This window comes from Poecilia formosa, unplaced genomic scaffold (genome assembly GCF_000485575.1).
Source record: "Poecilia formosa unplaced genomic scaffold, Poecilia_formosa-5.1.2 Scaffold208, whole genome shotgun sequence".
NCBI lineage: Eukaryota > Metazoa > Chordata > Actinopteri > Cyprinodontiformes > Poeciliidae > Poecilia > Poecilia formosa.
Genome location: NW_006800147.1, coordinates 254,116 through 274,265, shown reverse-complemented (window position 1 = coordinate 274,265; position 20,150 = coordinate 254,116). Strand labels below are relative to the sequence as shown.

Sequence of the window (20,150 nt, the reverse complement as noted above, 5' to 3'; positions counted from 1 at the left end):
ATAAAGATTTGTTTTAATATATGTGTTATGTCTGTGACTTAACTGCAGTTGAGTGTGGAACATTTACTTAATTTAATGCAGCTTGCATACATATCCAGTCATAGCAGATTTAAAATCGAGAAGCGCCAACAAAATCTGTGTAATAGACCTTTAACACATTGCTAAATCCTCAGCCAACTTCAATGTTGCTTTTCAAGATTTGTGAAAATAATAAACCCCAACTAGTTTGACTATCCTCTAATTATTCGGGACACATTCACACTCGAATGTCCAGAATGTTTCAAAAACTACTGAAAAATATTGCATTTAAGTTAAGAAAAATAAATGAAATTTATTTTATTTTTGTCATTTTTTCCATTTCTTTAAATTTATTCAAAACTGGAGATCATATATAGTGATGGAAAACATGTTATTGTACTGGAATGCCTTACAAATCCATCTGGATATTAGAAAATATCTACAAATACCAACACAGAAATGAAGCTGGTCACATACACAAACTAAATGAATAACATCCAGCCACACAATATTCAGTCAAGTCCTGCTCAGCTTCTGTTGTCACTATACAAACCTGAAACTGAAATACTATTCTACTTATTTAACCTGGGACCATGTGTTTGGTTCAGCTGTCGGAGCACAGAGATCTGAGGAACACTTTTCCCCTCGGACATCATCCGTTTTACGAGGAGGCGCTGCAGATGGCTGAGGAGGGCAAAATCTCCTGCAGGGTGCTTCGGTAAGAAAGTTAACATCAAAGCCTGTTTGGTACATCCGTGAGACTGTTACAGCTCTTTTACAGCACAAAAGAGGAAAACAAAACAAAAAATCATCTTACTATCAATCATCGATTAATGGTTTATTAGATTAAAATGAGTTCCATTCGATTAACTAATAATGTCCGTTTAGACATTATTTTAGTCTTGTAGTTTTGCCGCCATCCAGCAGAGGGCGCCACTGGTCATCCTTAAACGGAGCCGTTGATAAACAGAAACAAAGATGGCTGCGGGCTTTTCGCTAACAGGAAAGAGAAACGGTCCAAAAAGAGTTCGTGTGGGGTGAAAATGCTCTTTATACGGTTCTGTTTTGAAATGCAAACACTAGATAAGTCCCTAAAGATTTCAACTTAATGGCGCTCATTCAGCCGAGCTGCATGACGAAAGCAGCGTCAGCTTATCAATCAAAAACTACTGATTTTCTACGAAAGCGGCGCAGAGGATAACGCAGAAAAATTTTAACATGATGCCAATTAGCACGGTTGATTTTTAGGGCTGACTAAGTGTAATAATGTGAGAAAACAACCATTATCTGTTCATTCGGTCAGCATTTAACACAAAAATGGTCACATATCATGTTGGGCGCCTTTATTCAATTAAGCATTTGAAAAAGATTTCCCTTCATGTTGTAAAGACGGTGGACTTTTGAAGAGAAAAGTCGGCTTTTTCAGGAAATGGCCGCACATCAATTAATAGTCAATTGGTAAAAACAAATAAATTTTAGATTAACTCATTAATCAATAACATCAATCTCTAGTCCAAACTCAAAGAAACATCAGAGAGCATGGTCCTTGTTGACTCTGAAGTGGCTGTAAAATTTATTCCCGCCTTTACCTCGACATATATAGCTTGCACAAGTTAGTAAAAGTGGTGCTTAAAATCTAGCTTAGCTTTTGTTATTACTTATTCAATCCTTTTTAATTATTTAAATGAATTTCTGGGTCGCATTTGGAGGACACTTTAAGCCTTTGTTGCATGTCTGTGTGCTGAATTTGGACACACCCTATGTTTAAAGTTCAATCTGATTAAAACTGAACTCATGTTCATAGTTCACCACTTCAAGTCAAATTTAATAGTTTTTCTGACAAATGTTGCAAAGGTCATGTTGATGCAAAGCTTTTGAAGATCTTTCCTAAATCTGGATCTACAGAAATTAAAATCCTAACATGTATTTAGTTGACCATATTGTTGTTTTTTTGTTTTGAGAAAGCATTATTTTAAGAGTTTTCACTGAAAATCATCTCAACAATGTCGAGCTTGTCGTCTCAGTTGCCTTGAAATGGATCAGAATCAAGTTTATTGCCAAGTTATTTGTGACAAAGATGAGAAATTTATTTTGTCGTCATGTGTGGGACACAAGAAAACATGTACAACCAATATATCAACATTTGTACATCAAATTATAAAGATGGTATGCAGAGACATTGGGAAGTGTGCAAGCCTTAAGTAAATGGGTTTATTAAATGGAGTAAACTGTGTGTTCATGAGTTTCTATTTTATATTTTTTACAGCATCTTAAACTGTTACAGAACTGGAGAAACAGCATTAAGTTACTGTTATGTACATACAAACCTCAGCTGCTCTCAGTGTTTTAGGTGAAGTTTTGTTCTCAATAATTTTCAGAACTGAGATACTGGAATGTCTTGGTGACTTGGATTTCCTGGCGAAGCTGCACTGCGTACGGCAGGCATGTGAGGTACAGTCCAACTTCATCATCTCACAGTTTTATCTGCAGAAAACTGATCAGATATATTAAAACATTATTTTGTTGGCAGCTCATTTTGAGCGACAGCGCGACCAGGATGTTTCTGGCTGACACTGGAAAGAAAATCTTGTCTTCCATTATAGTCAAAGCCCAAAAAGTAGGTCTGAAACGTGGCTTTTGTGTGTTTAAATTATATTTAATGGTTGAGTTTTTCTCCTCTTATGGACGACTTTGTTTTTCCAGAGTCCAAAGCGATTTGAGGAAGTGTTTGAGGAGCTGATTGTCTTCCTGGAGCATTCGGATCATTGGGAAGACACAGAGCTGGAACTGGCTTCACGAGGGGTTTGTTCGAAAACCCAGATTATTAAATTGTTGTTCCACAGTTCTTCTTTGTTTGTTTAATATTTCACACTCTTCCTCACTAGGTTAGGCATTTGAACTTCTACGACGTTGTTCTGGACTTCATCCTGATGGATTCCTTTGAGGACCTGGAAAATCCTCCCATCTCGATCCAGAACGTGATCAACAACCGCTGGCTCAACAGCTCCTTTAAAGAGACGGTGAGGAAAAACTGCAGTAAAGTAGATCGATTTTCACACCACTGCTTTCTGGCATTGTGTTGAATCACTTATTATTATTATTATTTCTCAGGCGGTGGCGTCAAGCTGTTGGTCAGTACTGAAACAGAAGAGACAACACATGAAGGTAGGACCATCTCCTAATCCATGGGTTCCCCAACTTTTCCATTTCATGGCCCCTTTTGGAAACCTACAGACAATACAACAAAATATGTAAAGAAGCATCAACTTTTAGAATGTTTTTTATTCACTATTCAATAATTACTTTATTCATGTAGCATAAATGTTGCCTCACATACCATCTGAATTTTATTATCAGACAATATATTATGACTTTATTACCAGATAATACAAATTTTAATGAGTTTCCTCTTTTGATTATTTGAAAATAGGTAATATTTTATATTAATCACATTAGATTTTATTTTATTCCCACAGTTCTCATGGCTTGTTGCAGTAGTTTCCTCCACAGCAGCAAAGTTTCCAGTTTCTTGCTAAGCTAGCTTGATTAATTTGACTGGTAATCAAAAAATTAGCATCATTTAAATCAGTTATATTAACTCATATTTTATCTAAAAAATTTGAATAACAGAAATCAAAAAAATATGATGAAAATGTAAGATTTTTTTTACTTTTCCATTTTTTTTCTCATCTTGTGAATCCTCCACAGCGCCCCCTGGTGGCTCCTAGCTTAAAAACACTGTCCTAATGCATAACATCAATACTAAAACTCTTATTTCAATGGATTACACTTAGTTGTGAACATTTTTGCCTTTCCAGGTGTCCAATGGCTTCATCGCCCATTTCTACGCCGTGTGTGAACAGATCAGCCCCGTCCTGGCCTGGGGCTTCCTGGGGCCAAAGAGCTCCCTGCACGAGTTCTGCTGCTTCTTTAAGGTCCAAAAATCAGACTGATCTGTGGTATCTGATTTCATTCAGAACTTTTAAATAGAGATGAGTTCTCTTTTCAAAGGCTTATTATGGGAGATTAAAGTCCTTGAAAAAACTTGATTTAATTTCTACTCAAGTTCTGAGTAAAACACCATTTTATATTTAAAAATGATTCAGACCGACCAAAGTGAAAATTTTGGTATTTTAAAGACTAAGATGAAAATAATTTAAATAACATAATTACAAAATAACAAAATTAGGCAAAATAAAAATGTTTGCAAATCAGTTTGTAAAAAAAAAAAAGAAAAACTGTGTCTGAGTCTGGTGAATTTTTGATTAAAACATGTTTGTTTTTTATTCAGAGGGTAGAGAATCCAGAAATGTGACTCAGCTAAGAGTAGAGATGCTTCAAATTGAAATTACTCAAAGTACAGTGTAGTAAAAATACTCCGAAAAGTAATTTTTCCCCCCCAAAAAGTTACTGAGGTAAATCTAACTAGTTACTATCCAACTCTAATAATTTGCCACTTTGTTTAAAATGATCTCAGTTTTGTTTCTCGTTGGTTATCCTGCAGGCGTTGAATCCTGACCTGGTTTCATTTTCATTCGTTTCTCCTGCAGGATCAGGTGCTTCACTTCCTGAAGGACGTCTTTGACCTGGACAAAGTCCGTTACTCCTCAGTGGAGACGCTGGCCGAGGACATGCTGCACCTTCTGCACCGCCGCTCCGACCTGCTGCTGGCCTACCTGGGAGCCGACGCCCTGCGGCCGCTCAGCGGCTGCAGCGGCCCGCGGGTGCAGCTGGTGCCCAGCGCGCTGCTGGAGGCACAAGTACAGTAAGCGGCCACACGCCCAATCCACCAGCCGCTGGACCAAAGAAAGTTATTTCCTCTGACTTTTTCCAAACCATGAGGGGTAAAACGGACCGTCTGAGATCAGTGTTTGCTTTTGTGGATCGGTTTGCCTTCGTCGTCGTCTGATGTGGCCTACTCCACGTTCACAGTGCCATATCACTCTTAGCTGGTGGTGCACCGGTCTCAGTTTTCTGCCTGATTGGCTGATACTGACTTGTTTTAGTCTGAAATGTTGCTGAGTGAAATTTTCCTCCACCTTCTTAAAATTAAACAAAATTGCAGTCAAATGTTTGCTCTGCGTTTGTGCTGCCATCATTCTAAAGACATTAATGTTTCCAGAGATTATCAAAGGTCAACCAGCCAGTCCACATTCACAAAATCAAACTCGAACTGGGAGCAATCAACCAAGCTGTTTGCGCAGCAACATTTTTTTTGTTTCCACAGATTAAGAAAGGTCGACTAGCCAGTCCACATTTATCAAATCTAATGAAATGTTTTAAATCAACTGTGCTGTTTGTGCAGAAAAATATTTTGGAGAAAGTTTGCAAATTTTCTATTTATTTATTTATTTTTTGTAGGACTTTATTTTTTTCCTCATTTTGTGGGTCAATATGCAACACGTCAAAAGATTTAAGAAAAAAAAAAGTTTCCAGAAGCCACCAGAGATAAAACAAAATTTCTATGAATTAACGTTGCTATGTAAAATTTATTATCACAGTTAATTGATAAAAATGTGTCTGATTTTGTAAATGTGGACTGGCTGGTTGACCTTTGATGACCTCTGGAAACATTTATTGGTGTCTGTAAAATGAGTAGCACAAATGAAAACTTGCAGCACAAACGGTTGACGGTGATTTTGATTTGAAAAAGATCAGGTGGCAACTTCACTCGGGTAATGTTGCTAAATATCGCAAGAAAGTTGGCGAGTTGGTAACAGCAACCTTCAATAAGTATCGGCCGATCACTGAACTCTCAAAATCAATTAGTCCAATTTATCGATGCACCGCTACTCTTAGCAATAATGTGTAGTTTTAACCCGAGGAAAAGTGTTGCGCTTTGTAAGATAAAGTTGTATTTATTGCGGTTTATTTGACACTGAAGAAATACGTAGCCATATTTATTTCAGTAGGAAGCCAAAAATGTCTGTTTTGTAGATGTTGCAGTTGTCTGTAAGAGCTTCTAGCATATTGCAGGCTTTATCACATTAATTTAACACCAACAATGCAATAATATCAGACGTATTTGCTGCTTAGACGAGCCTCTTGAACAGGAATTGTTTCCTTCCGACGCAGAAACTCTAAAACCTTCATGTTATCATGAAGCTGTGAGCTTTTAAGCAACTTGTGCCAGTCCTTTTTTAATATAAGCACAAGAAGCCTTAACATGAAAGCAATTAATTACTCATGATCATCCGTCACTGTCGGCTTCAATGTATTTTCACAGTGTGGCGTGCAGAGAGAAGTTTCACTGAAACACATAGAAATGTATTCAAAGTTGCTGTAAATCATTATTTTGGGAGATAAAATGTTATTCTAACAAGTCTGACTTTAAACACCCCACACCTCATGTATGTAGAAGCTGCTACTTTAAGCTGAAATTAACTATAAGTATTCAAAATAATGTAGTCATTTCTGGTAAATGTGTGTAAAAAGTCTTTAGCCTTCAATGTGTGCATGAAAAAACAAATTAAAACAGTTTTTGTGACTTAGGCTGTTAATAATTCATAAACCTGACATTTCCCTGTAAGGTAGCACTTTGTCTTCCCTTATTCACTGCAAAAGTTTCTGGAGTAAATATCTTAGTACACATGAAATAAGACAGATCTAACTTAGAAGTAACTTTACAGGAAGAAATAAGAACTTGATTAAAGTCAATAATTCCTGAATATTGATTAAAAAGATCCAGATTATTTTACTTGTGAAACAATCTGCCAGTGGAACAAACCTGTTTTAATCAATATTAAGGAATTATTCATTTAAAACGAGCTGTTTTGCTGTAAAGCTACTTTGAAGTCGTCTCATTTCAGTTGTATAAAGATATTTGCTTTACAAAGTACACAAAAATGCCTGGTAAGGTTTTGTGTTTTTGCAGTGTAGTAGTGTGAATTCAAACATGAGCTTTAAACTGAAGAAGGCCCATAAGGTGCAGCATGGATCAGTTCTAAGCATGAATGTACACAAAGTGTATTAAAATTCTCTAAAGCAATCAAGTATTTGCAAAAAATGACTCAAAGACTTTTTGCACATTTAAAAAGGTTTGAAACAAAAAATAAAAACTGGATTGAGTTGCAAAGAATTTGAGCTTCATTTTTTATTTCAGTCTGCAGGAAATTGATCTGGAAGTCAAATATTTCCTGTTTATTTGTCCTTAATATAAATTTATTAATGTGGTGTTGACTGATTAAGGTTAGATTTGTGGACAAACTGTATTTTGTGTAAAATGAAGCAAATAAAGACTTTTAAAAAAACTAATTTTCCTTTATTCAAACAAATTTTAAAAATGAAACTCAAGCGGATAAATCCCGTTTGTAACAACTTTATTGGTGAACATGGCAACATATTAAAGGTAATTGAAAAGACAACCCAGTAATGTAATATACACAGCACATGAAACCTGTTTTACCTCTAAGGCATGCTTCTCGTTTTGTCCTCTACAACCCCTGTGTTCAAACACTTTAGCGCATCTCAGTCTAAAACAAAAACCTTTTTTAAAATTTTTTATTTACTACAAATAAAAACTGATAACCTCCAACTTTTCTGCCTAAAACACTGTATGGGTCATTTAAAGTTTCAGTTCCTGCTCTCATCCAACTTTCTAAAGCTTAAAAAAGAGGTACATTTGTAAATAAAGGCATTCAGAAACAACCTCTAAACACACTGTAGCATCATGAAAGAGTTAAAGTCAACCCAGGCTGGCAGAAACAAATCAATCTGAGCAACAATTTGCAATCACAGAATTTAAATTTCATTGCGTTTGCTGCTTTACCTTATCACTGGAGCTCTTGAACGGTCTACGTTCAGCAGCTGGACTGACTCAAAGGATTCCTCCTTTTGGGGTAGGGGGGGAAGACAAACTACGACACGGCCTGATTTTACGACCTAAAGCCTGCAGCATCCTCCAACACTGTGAGCAAGAAGTGAAGGCAGCAACGTTTCAATAGATGGTTTGCACTGCACTTTAGGGCAGATTTACACCACGACAGAAAATTATTCAGAGAACAAATAATGATGATAAAAATGCATTTCACCGATTATTCCACCTGACATTTGAGCACATTGCTAACTTCTGGCAACAGCGTAGCATGCATTTCATTAAAACCCAGCGTCAACCTAAAGGTATCCGTGAGAAACAGTAGACTTACCAGAAGGAAAATATGGAGCACATATTGACAAACATTTCTTATTTTTTGGGAAGGCAACCATCAAAACAAGTGAAAACAACCCGTCATGCAGTTCATGAGTCAAAAAGGCTAAAGAATGAAATTAAAAATGGACTGCTCAGGTGTAAATATTAGGCACATTTCTTTACAACTAAGCATCAACGCATTGAGGCATATTAACACCACAGGTAAGCATTTCTTTGCATGAGTACACGTCATTTTCAGAGGACAAAAATACACTTGTTCCCTTAGGTTTCGCTTACCTGTGTTAATGCGGCAGAACCTAAGGTGCAAGGTCTGGAATGACACTGCAAAGATCAGATATATATATATATGTATATTGCACTGTTTGCCATCAGTGAACAATGCAGTCAAATATTGTTCCGACTTTAGTTCAACAGCCTGGCAGGACTGATCCGTCCACTAGCATCCACATGCTTAAATGGGACATGCTATGAACGTTCTACACAAGTACTGGCATTGGACAGCATTTCTGTTTTGGTTAAATAATAAACATGAGCTAACAAAAGCACTCAACAGGTCAGATGTAAAGAACGCAAAACCCAGATTTCTACCCTCGTATCAGAAAATCCATCAGTACACATTCTAAACAAGTCATACTTTCAATGCAACAAATCTAAATTATGCAAGTCACAAGTCTCAGAAACATGTGGTACAAGAATCAAACTTTTAACTTTTTGCCTCTTTTCAGAACATTTCATACTTACCCAGATAAAAAAAAGAGGGAAAGTGGGGTAATTTCTCACAAAATCTACATTTTTAGCAGTTTAGAAAGCATAAAAAAGTGAATTTCTTAGTTTTGTACTTACATTAGCGGAGGGCTCAACTGATGGATGGAGCTGCTGCTTAGCCACCCCCGACCCTACAACATCTATGCTTTTATATTGGATAAACACTTTGCAATGTTTTTATGTAATATATAAACTTCATTGAAAGTTAAAAATACAGAATTGGGATTGGGCAAGACAAAAAATAAAAAATAAAAATAAAGCTTCAACACATTTTTGTTTCATACAGTGGCAAATTTACCTGACTGTCCTGGAAAAAGGAAAAATAAAAATGACACTAAAAATATATAACATTTCTTGAGACCACATTTTCTGAGGGACGTGTTCAGATTACCTGCTTACCGCATTATTTTGTTTTTTTCTAAACTTTCCTGTGGAAGAGGAAGTGGCTATCAGGGGCAAAACAGCAGTGCATAACAACAACGACTAGCTCAACAGCGACGCCACACATACCTGTCAATTCAAGAGCATCTACAGCTACAGTCAGCAATTTCAATGTTTAAAAATAAAAGAGAAACAATTTCTAATCAGCAAATTAATCATTCAGGATCACGTTTCTCAGCCTTATATAGACAAGTTGGAGAGAGACAGGACAGCACAACTTCAAAGTCGATTTTTATAGGACAAACCCACACATTGCCTACGTCTCAAACAGGTAATACAAAACAAAAACTTTCATTTAAACCCTTTTTTTAATGCATGTTTGTTTTGAACCACCCAAACTTACCAACACAGGAGGTTTCAGTTTGTTTTATTGCAAAAACACAACAGGCAATAGCATTTTTTTTCTTTTTCTTTTTTTTTTTTTTTTTTTTTAAAACTGAGATGATTTACATGGTAATGTCTACAGTTTAATAAACATGAGTTCTAACCACATTTAATGTAGATACAGGGCTGGAATGACCATATGTATAATTACCTTTACTAAAAACATAGCATTTACAAGAAAAACAGAAAGAAAAAAAAAACAGAAGAAAACAAAAAACAAAATAACCAAGAGGACGTGTTCGCCGGGTAATCTGCCATCTATGTGAAACACTTTCAAACCAAGGAAATTTAAGATCTTCATCAAGGCGTCTGCATCCAAACATTTAACAAAGGATTTTGTTTCGACAATGTAGCATTTACTTTATGTCCACTTCACATTACTGGCCCTGTGCAGAAGAAATACATAGAAGATACATTGCATGTTAACAGCAGAAACAGTGGACTCAGCTTCCCAAAATAAAAAGATTTAAAAACCTGCTGAGGGAGGAAAAAGAAAAAGTGAGGTTAGGTTGTTTTTTTGCTGCTGCTGCGTTCACTGGAGCCCTGTAAAAACCTGAGGAAGGAATCTGGGGGGAGTTAAGGTACAAATGACAAGTGCTGCAGTCAATGTAGCGGGCAGATTCTTATTCGCGGCGTACCTGAGGGGCTTGTGGCGCTGCACCCATTGCCTGAGGGTTTCCGGTGCCGTAGTAGGCGGCCTGCTGGCGGTAGTACTCGGCCCAGGCGGCGCTGTAGTCCGGCTGGCCGCCGGGCTGAGCGGCCGCCGGCGCTGCCGCCGGAGCGGCCTGTGGCGCGGCTTGACCTGATGGAGCACAAACAAACGCTCCATCAGTAAAGCCAGTGATGGAAATAAATATCTGGGTGTCTATAGGCGATACAAAACATGTCATTTACATCCCCCCCCCACCCAAAAACATCATTCTTATAGTGTAAGATTTTGAATGTGATCAGTTCAGCCATTCAGCTGTGCAAAACGCCTGGGTAGGACATCAATATATACACCAATCAATCAATAGATAGAATATTCTATCAGATCCACAGCATTCTGGGAGTTTTAAGGATTTTCACTCCCCTTCTCATAGCGGAAGCAACTGACTCACTCACTGGTTACCTAGCAACTCACTCATTCTTTGGTTACCTAGCAACAACCTGTTAAGTAACTGACAGCAGCAGTTTATTAAGGTTTCGCCACTTTGCCTCATAACAGCTTAAAAATAAAAAAAAATAATGGCGTGGAGTGAAAACTGAATAAAATAGGAAGTTACACCACAGGTAGGCAGTTTTTCAGATATTTTATTGGAAAAAAAAACAAAACTAATAATTGATATTGATCAATATGAAAGTTTCCAAACTTCCACATTACAGAGCAGTCTTTCCACCGTGTTTCCCCACTGAGTTCCTTCAGACTAGCCAGCAGCAATTAGCAAACTCCTGGTGAAACTGCTCATCTGTTGAGCTCAGTATACGAACAACTACTCAGCGAAACGCTGGTGAAAACGTTGAAGGGTTGATAGAGGAAACATGTCACGAGTTTCAGAAAGAGCATGAGTTTTTAAAGAGACAGAGACCCAATTTCAAGACGTTAGTCTTTTTTGACATATGAAGCATTTTGACAACAACTGAAAGTAACAATTACTTGGCTGTGCTATAAAAAGGCATCATATGTCTGGAATATGAGTAATACTGCCCCTTTAAGATGTTCACTTTGCCCTGTTTTTAGCTCCAACATCTCTCTTTGCCCTGCCGAAGAAAAGTAAATCCTCCAGTATGAAGGCGCGTCACCCTGATTTCAACCATCCTCCTTACTTCTAAAGGCAATTGTTTGCTCTACATTTCGTGTAGAGGTATCAGAGTAAAGGGGGCCAAACTTTCCTTCCATTTTAACTTTATTTGTGTCGATTACATAAAATCTTGATGAAATATAGAGGTTTGTGGTTGTAATGTCAGAATTTTTGGAAAATAAGAGAAAATACGTTTACAGAGGGTGAGACTGTTGAAAAGCCTGTAAGAAGGGGAACGAACCCGCCACCAACATCTCTGGGTTGCGGGTCAGAAACCTTCTGCTTTTCTATTGGGTGGTTGTTTTTACAGCATCCCTATGATAGAGAGCTGCTAGAAGAGTCAACCACCCTAAAACAATCACCTTTTACCAGCAGGAGGAGTTTGATTTAAATAATCTGGACAATATGGAAATAAACCCTACAAGTTAAGGCTGCGTTCATATTAGTGCCGTTTAGTCTACTTCAATCAAACTCTGGTTCGTTTAACTAGAAAGTCTGGTTCGTTTGGGGAAGTATGAATGCACAACCAAACTGATGTGGACCAAAAATTGTCTGAAATGAACTTTGGCGTAGTTCGAATTCATATGTGAATGCCAAGCGGACCAGAAATCGCTACAAAAGCAGGAAATGGACTACAGCGCAGGGAATTCTGGGTAAATACAACCAAAACAAACATGCATGTGTAACATAGTTTAACAACAAAAGAGAAATCCTACAACTGCTACAATCTGACAATATCAACATTTTATGAAGGAAGTCTTCTGAGATTTTCATGCCATGTCCTTCAGTGGTTCTTGCTGCAGCGCCACCACAGGCGAGGAGGGGAACAGCTTTTGTAATTAGTTTGGCGTAAAAGCGAACCGCACTAACTGAAACAAATGTTACAACTTTGGTCCCGAATCGAACCGAATCTAACGGACTATCAGGTGGGGAAACTAAATCAGTTTACTGTAGCGCTGGCTGAATGTTGGGGTCACTGTCTGAATTAACGGCAATTCTGCAGTTTCAAGCTTTTCTGATTTAACACAAAATAAATAACTACTATCTGCGGTGAAAACCCCCTAAATCACAGTAATGCCTTCAGTACCAACCTTGTTTCTTGTAATACTCCTCCCAGGCTTTCGTGTAGTCCTGAGGCGGCTGATTCTGTTGACCTGCAACAACCAAACAAAACAAAGTGCGTTAATACACACAAGCACAAAACATCAAAGGGGAACAAACAAACATCCTACATTTCTAGCCACAATTCAAACATTCATTACTTAATTCAGTAACAGGGGTGGGGGGGGAAAATAATGACCCGTTGGAAATCTCTGGCATCAGCTCTGATAAAGCCCTAAAATAACGTCTCTGTGTCAACAGCTCAGTCCTGCAGATAATTCAAAGTCTTGCAGTCTAAACAGCACAGGCGGTGGAGGCTTACTGAAAAACAGCAAGCCCGACAAAATAACCCAGACCTGAAAAAGAAGCGGATTCAAACCCCAGTGGCTGTTTAGACTGTCTTGTGTTAATAGGAGTACACTGAAACTACAATCATATACCCATTTTCTTGTAATATTCCTCCCAGGCCTTGGTGTAATCTGTCTGTCCACTCTGACCTGCAGCCTGTGGGTCACCTGTTAAAAAGAACCGTACTTGTAATTAGTGAATCTTTCTCAGCGGCCTCTCCTCCACCCGCTGTCAGCCTAGAGATGGTGGAGGAAAAACTACTCTGTCGCTCTCTGGGAAAGAGGTTATTTCGAAATGAAGCCAATCCGGCCTGCGTTCTGCTAGATACGCCAGTAAAACTATCCGACTAAGCTGAGCCTAAGCATGTTGCTGTAGAGGCGGACGGACACTGGGCTCACCTTGACCGTTGGGTTGAGCCGTGCCTGGAGCGCCGCTGGTCGGAGTCATGGAGGCCTGAGGCTGCTGGCCGTACTGAGCGTAGTACGCCGCCCACGCTGCCGCGTTGGCATCCGCTGCTGCTTTATCTGAGCACAAATTGGGTTTGGTCACATTTAGGTGAATTTAGACAGGCAAAAAGATAATTATCTTCTCCATATAAATTCAAGGATAATTTGATCCCAAATTAATTGAACACCTTCCAAATATAACAAAAACTGATATTTTTATATTACAACACAAAAACATAATGCTAGCTGTAACTGTTTAATTTTGCTTTGTAAAGGTTTCTGTGACTCACTTGGATCCGGCTGGCCCTGCTGCCAGTGAGGATAACCGTTCCCCCATCCTTGAGGCTGATAAGGAGCAGGAGGGCCACTGATGAAAAGAAGAGAAATAATACATGAATTAATAACACACACTAAACCAGGAACTTGAACGTGATCTGCTATGCTTCCTTGAACATGTTAGGATTTGGTTTAGCACATTTTCCCACACAAAATCATTCTTGGATAATAAGATTTCATTCTGGTCAGGTCTGCTAACTCAACATTTACACTCTCACGTGAAAATGGCTGCAAACAGATGTGCAATTATACAACCATACACCTTTGAAAAGCATAAGTGGAGCCTCCTGCACAACCAAAAAGAATGCCACAAGTAGTTTCTGGGTGGTAAGTCAATAACAACACTTGTCTTTTTCAGCAGCCATTGTACAGCAACCAGCTTAAAAAGCATCCTGGAGTTCAGCTTTGGTTGCTAGGTAACGGTGCAACGCCCATGTATTGTGACTTTATCAGGAAGTTTTTAAAACGGCTCCTTTTCTAGACACCTAAAATGCCTGGGTGTCTTTTTTTTTTTTTTAAGCGCTTGGGTTGCTTTTAGCAGCAGTCGAGACCCAAACTGAAGTATAAAAATGTGTAAAAAGTCAATTTTGCATAATATGTCCCCTTTAAATGAACTCACTGTGGTCCTGGAGGGCCTTGGTTGTAAGGTCCAGGGTTGTAAGGTCCCATTGGAGCGCCTGGAGGTCCTGGTGGTCCCGGAGGACCATGCGGACCTGGCCCACCATGTGGACCTGGGGGACCATGTGGGCCTCCCATCGGAGTCACTGGACCCTGATTAAAGGCAGGAGGAGGGGAAAAAGTCAGACATGAGCCGCAACTTTATGTCTGGAGGGAGGATTTTATATAAACCCCAAAACCAAATATCTCACCCCAATCTTCTCCTCCACCAGCTGCCTGGCGTAGTCGATCTGCTGAGGGTTTCCTCTGACGGTGAACATCTTTATGTTGGGGTCGGCGTTGGGTGGAGGATTCCTCTGCAGTTCAATCCTGGCTCCCGACTGCTGGCTGATGCCTTTGATCGTCTCGCCCCCTGAACCAAGACAAAAAACAGTCAACATTTTAATTTTCTGGTTTTCAACCTATTTTGAACTTAAGTTTTACTTTACTTTAGTTAAAGCAGGAGTTTTCACAGAGTTTGTTCACTTTTTATACAGTAAAATCCAAACAGTTTCAAGGTAAGTTAAGGTAAATAATCTTCCCGCTCAGATTAAGTACAATATGAACAATCATTTGACTTTCTGTCTTTTCTCCTACAACTTTATTATAACTTTATTACATAGCAGTGCAGACAGAAAATCACACACTTTCCAAACACCTTATCAAAATTCAAGTATTTCAAGATTTCAAGCACCTGTAAAAACCCTTATTTCAACTAAATGTAGTAAATAAACAAGATGAACTAATGACCTTTCCCAATGATCAGCCCGGTCTTCATGGTTGGGACTGTAAAGGAGAACTCCTGCAGGCCACCAGGGGGCCCCATGTTCCAGTTGCCCTGCCCACGACCACGTCCCCTGCCCCCTCCGTGTCCCGGAGGGCCTCCAGCCTGGACGCTCCTCAGCAGGTCTGAGATTATCTCTGCTGCATGCTGGGCCTGGTCTGGAGGGCCCATGATCTGTGCTATCCTGTCAGGCGTGGTGCCGTCATCTGGAACAAAGGTACAGGCGATAGCTTCAGCGGCTACTCTGAGTCTGTCAACAACATGGTGTAAACACACCAACTAAACGTATCATCAGTAGCTGCGTTTCCATTGACCTTATATCGACTGACTAATGAATAAGTGGCCATTTTCTTAAAAATATGAGTTTTCTCTTGCATCAAGAGGGCCAACGGTCTTTATATAGCAAAGGGCTAAATGTTTGAATTAAAAAAAAAACATTTCAACACTATCTTGTATCAGCTATATTAAATACTGAATACAGAACTGCATAAAGTCCATTTCGCATCCCAAACCGGACTCTGTTCGACTGTTTCTCTTTCTTGTTATGTATGGTATGGCCCCGCCATCTTTGTTTATGTACCAACTGGATGGCTTAAGGACCAGTGTCGCCCCCTGTTGGATGGCAGCCAAATTACACCACCAAAAGGTTGAAAAACATTATTAACCAATTGGAACCAATTTTAACCTGATAAACTATTAATTGATGATTAATTGCAAGTTGATTAACTTTTTGCATCCCTAATGGAAACTAGTCAATTTTGTTTTTTGCACTTTATTTTACAAAACTGAATGGAAACACTTTTCCCATCAGTTATGATAAATGACCAGATGTTATTACTGGTGGAAAAGACGAAGAAAATTACAGGATGATGGCGTGGCATGTTCTTTTTTTTAATGACTTATGTGAGCAAACTTATGTGTGATTTTTAATTTAGTTTCTAATTTGACTGAAACCTAACAATTGCAAAAAATTTTTTATTTTTTTGACATTAGTGGAATATCAACAAAGTTTTGCACACATTTGTAATGGAAACACAGCTACTCACCATTAATCTGTGTTTAGGTCTCAGATTGGTTTGGGTTAGGGTTATACATCAGCTTGTCAGCGTGGTGCATGAGTTTTCATCACAGACCAAAACAACTTCAAACAAACTCCAAACGGTAACTTGTTTTTGATTCAACCAGCTCACCTGGTTTGAACTGAATTCTGACTCCTGTGTCGTTCTGTATTTTCTTTATCATCTCTCCATTTCTGCCGATGACAATCCCAACTGCAAACCGAGGGACTGGAACCTAAGTGGTGGCAATAAATAAATTAAAAAAATTAAACACAGGATTAAAAGTTGCTAGCTGACAGTCAAACGGTTTAATGACAGACACTCACATCTAAGCTGTCTCCTCCTCCGACCCTGGACCCGTACTCGCCCCGCTGCTCCCTGAAGCCCTGCTCTCTGATCAGCTCCATCACCATCTCTTTGGCTTGCTGAAAATCAGAGAACAAGATGTCACTACATCTGGACAAAAAACATGCAGGTTGATTAAAATCATATCAGGAAGACACCTGAATGAAGATGTTCCACAAAACCTTCTTCAAATCAAACTAAATGGCATCAAATAGTTGTGCAGCAAAGACTTTGGTTTGTGCTGCTCTCATTTTCAGTTTTCAGAGATCATAGAAAGGCAATAAGACTCCCACTTTTTTTTAATCAAACAAATTTGGTGTCAATTAACTGACCAGTTTTGTTTGATTCGAAAAACGTAAAGAGACCAACTTCACTCAGGTCAAGAAAACTTTATCCTGAAGTTTAAAGACCAAGATTAAACTCACCTGGACTTTAAATGGGTCTCCGGAAATGCGGAGTGGCTTGTCTGCGCCCGTGTTCTGAGGTCCGTCTTGGATCATGACCATCTTCACGCCGGCTCGTTCCTGCATGTAGCAGCAACACAATCAGGTCGACCCAGTAAGCAACACCTTTCTGCTTTCCGATCCAGCATCCATTACACACCTGAAGGCTTTTGATGGTCTCTCCTCCCTTCCCAATGACGAGGCCAGCTTTGGAAGCAGGCACCATAATTTCCTGGACCGTCATTCCCGGACCATCGTTGTGGTGGAAGGCTGGAGCCGGACGCCCCTTCTCCACGATCTCAGTAAGAAGTCTCTTTGCGGCCCTGAAGGGGAGGATTTAATTGGACATGTTCACGATGTAATCAAGTGTATCATTTTATAAATGTACAAAAGTTTTTCTTGAATACTTACTGGATTGATTCTGGAGCCCCCGTTAATGTCACCGACCTGTCGGGCATCCCTCCGCTGTCTACAAGACAGAAACAAGTTTCAACTGGGGCAGCATCTTTTACTTATCAATTATTCTGACAATTAATCAGATCAAAGAAAAATCATTTAACTACTTGAGCCTTTTTCATACAATAATTTAAAATAATAAACTAGTCAATTTCTTATTTAAATAAGAAAAACATTTTATTGCTTAAAATGCAAATGTTAAACTCAAACTGGTTCAAACTCAGTGAATTAAAACCGAGTGAAGCTAAAACTGGGCCACTCCAGGGATTTTGGGTAAAACATTTACAGACAAAGGGTGTTTTTTATTCTAAATGCAAAATAAATATATATTTTGTACAGTTTCAGCTTAATTACTGGTGTGAATATGTTTGGGATTTTTTTCAGCAAAGTCTTTGTTGAGTCGGTGTACTCCAGTTAGCGATTAATCGATTACTAAATTAGCTGGTGATTATTTCAATAATTGATTCTTCACGAATAATCATTTCAGCCCTAGTTTCAACACCTAAGTTTAGATCCAATAGTAGTTTCTTAAAAATATTTTATTATTACAAACTTACCAGGAGCAATCTGTATTTTACACCCCGATTCCTGCTGGATGCGGGATATTTGTTCACCTCCTCTTCCAATAACTAAACAAGAGTGAAATACTTCAGTTTTACATACTAAGAACAAAAAAATCGCAATTTACCTCACAAGAAAAAATGACTTACTAAATCCAACCATTCCATCTGGGACCTTGAATTCCTCTGATGTTGATCTAGAAATGAAGACAAAACCATGAGGGTGTGGAACACACACATCTGCCTGAGGCTGGTTGGTAGATTTGAGCTGAGTTTACCTTGGAGGGCCGCCCATTCCTCCCATGGCTGAGAAGGCTGTGGGGAAACATTACAGTCCATTTGACAGGAAGTTAAACTGGTTTTTAAAAGACTTGAAAAGAGGAACAACAAAGACTTACCGTCATTTGTAGCTACTTTCTTTGTTTCTGGTTGATCTGTGATAAAAACACAAAATAAACCGCATAATCACATCTGTTTACACACACTTATTGATGCCGTTGAACCTGGAAATAACTTGTACATGTCATAAATGTGTTAGAAACTTATAGGCTAAGGATACATGAGATTTTACTTCCGCTTTTGCTTTCTGCAGAACATTCAGACTACGACTAAACTTGTATAACAAGTCTTGGCTAAATACGATAAATCCCTAAAGCCAATCTAACAACACACAGCTTGTAGCTGCCATTTTAGATCATCTTAAAGTTTTGTTGTCAAAATATGGAAAACAAAGACTCTTCAACTACATTTTTAGAAAAGGTTCAGTTTGATTAACTGTAAAAACATCAAAAGTTAATCTGCATATAATTTATTCATAAACTTTAAAATCAAGCCTCTTCTACATTTAAATGATGTTTGTACAGTGTATTTAATAAACTTCTTGATAATTACTCCTCAAAATCTGTCTAAAAATTTTAATTCAAAGCCTTAAATGGGTAACAGATGTCTTTTTTTACATAAACAAATGCTTCATACATAATATTTATTTAGAGGAGTTGGCACCAAGTCATTTATACATGGACTCACTTTTGATGTTATTGTAACACTGCAAATCAAACTGTCTTCAAAGTCAAGATTTACATTCTTTACGCAAACCACTTTTATCAATTTCTTTCACTAAACAACTGAAAAAAATGACATTTAGGCATTGCTAAAACAGCTCTGTAGATTCAAACAAAAGCAAGGGGTGAAGCATGCAACTGTTACGGTCTTCACTTGAAAACGTGAAAAAAATCAATCTCTAATGTGGTTAGTAGGTTGTGTTAGTATTAATGCTGGGTTATAGACAGTTGAAAAGAGGTGAATGCACTGTAGAGGCTACTGAAAGAGAGGGAAGCATTAATCATGAAGAGTTGCATTAAGATCGATTTGAGCCACTGACCGATATTCAGGTTAGGCATGGGAAAATACCCACCAGCGTCCTCCAGGGGCCTTTTCTGGCCTCCGTAGCCAAACTCGTTCGTTGGTGGAGCCGCAACGCCATCTCCGCCGATCTTGGCTGCGATCTGAAAAACAAAAGCATAAGAAACGCGGGACTTTTAGGGTATTTTCATCTCCAGAACATCAAGTGGGGGCTGATGCACGCGGCCTGCGGCCTACTTCTGCCCGGAAGTCGAACCAACAAAGGACCGCTTTAAGTTTGCCTTAAAATGTTTTATTGATAAAATCATACAATATAATGGGGTTGATTTTACTAGACTGATTGTAATTTTGTTATTTTCTATCAAATTATGCAGCAGTGATCGTTTTAGATAGCTGTTTTCACTTTTGCAGTGGCGTAACATTAGTCATCCTCTTAAATTAGCCTAGCCTAGCTTAGTCAGTCGCGCTACCAACTGCAGGGACTCAACGAAAATCGGTCACTTCACCAAGAAGTTCATAATATTTGTTCAATTTTTTGCCCTAATCGTACTTCTTACCTGTCTCGCTCGCTGTAAAGCGTCTTTAAAAGCATCGTTCATCCCCCCACCAGCGTTAGAGGACGGTGGAGCCACGCTGCTATAGTCTGCCATCTCTGCTGCTGTTCTCCTTTGCCGCGCCACAAGATGGAGGGCCTCATTCACTGCCGACAGACGTCT

The 20,150-nt window shown here is 38.8% G+C and overlaps 2 protein-coding genes across 8 annotated transcripts in view; one reads left to right on the top strand and one right to left on the bottom strand.

The window, feature by feature from the left end:
- miga1 (mitoguardin 1) overlaps positions 1–9,979 on the top strand; it is a 19,548-nt gene extending 9,569 nt beyond the window's left edge. For both annotated transcript variants that reach the window (XM_007567405.2, XM_016679333.1), the window contains exons 9-16: positions 627–736; positions 2,397–2,469; positions 2,549–2,635; positions 2,722–2,820; positions 2,904–3,038; positions 3,130–3,183; positions 3,837–3,953; positions 4,569–9,979. In XM_007567405.2, the coding sequence (XP_007567467.1) occupies positions 627–736; positions 2,397–2,469; positions 2,549–2,635; positions 2,722–2,820; positions 2,904–3,038; positions 3,130–3,183; positions 3,837–3,953; positions 4,569–4,787 (894 nt within the window). In that variant the 3' untranslated portion in view covers positions 4,788–9,979. The remainder of the gene's footprint in view (positions 1–626; positions 737–2,396; positions 2,470–2,548; positions 2,636–2,721; positions 2,821–2,903; positions 3,039–3,129; positions 3,184–3,836; positions 3,954–4,568) is intronic.
- On the bottom strand, positions 7,321–20,150 carry fubp1 (far upstream element (FUSE) binding protein 1). Of its 6 annotated transcripts, none has more exons than XR_001664130.1 (20): positions 19,992–20,150; positions 19,454–19,577; positions 18,471–18,506; positions 18,351–18,387; positions 18,223–18,269; positions 18,070–18,141; positions 17,468–17,525; positions 17,217–17,379; positions 17,039–17,137; positions 16,595–16,693; positions 16,401–16,503; positions 15,177–15,416; positions 14,639–14,799; positions 14,389–14,540; positions 13,724–13,800; positions 13,386–13,511; positions 13,080–13,154; positions 12,630–12,692; positions 8,444–10,559; positions 7,514–7,924 (listed from the first exon to the last, which is right to left on the bottom strand). XR_001664130.1 is itself a non-coding variant. In XM_007567407.2 (20 exons), the coding sequence occupies exons 1-20, from the start codon at positions 20,082–20,084 to the stop codon at positions 10,135–10,137; spliced, it is 1,998 nt and encodes a 665-aa protein (XP_007567469.1). In that variant the 5' UTR covers positions 20,085–20,150; the 3' UTR covers positions 7,514–10,134. The 6 variants fall into 6 exon arrangements, 5 of the variants coding, with proteins under 5 accessions (XP_007567472.1, XP_007567469.1, XP_007567468.1 ...); XM_007567407.2 differs by having other exon boundaries at positions 7,514–10,143; positions 10,396–10,559; XM_007567406.2 differs by having other exon boundaries at positions 7,514–10,559.

Excerpts from the sequence above, each read along its gene's own strand:
- fubp1 (XM_007567406.2), bottom strand. The coding sequence starts at position 20,084 with ATGGCAGACTATAGCAGCGTGGCTCCACCGTCCTCTAACGCTGGTGGG. Across the intron at positions 17,526-18,069 it reads TAAAATACAGATTGCTCCTG|ACAGCGGAGGGATGCCCGAC; the intron begins GTAAGTTTGTAA and ends TCTGTCTTGTAG. Across the intron at positions 12,693-13,079 it reads GGAATATTACAAGAAAATGG|GTCAACAGAATCAGCCGCCT; the intron begins GTATATGATTGT and ends TGGTTGTTGCAG.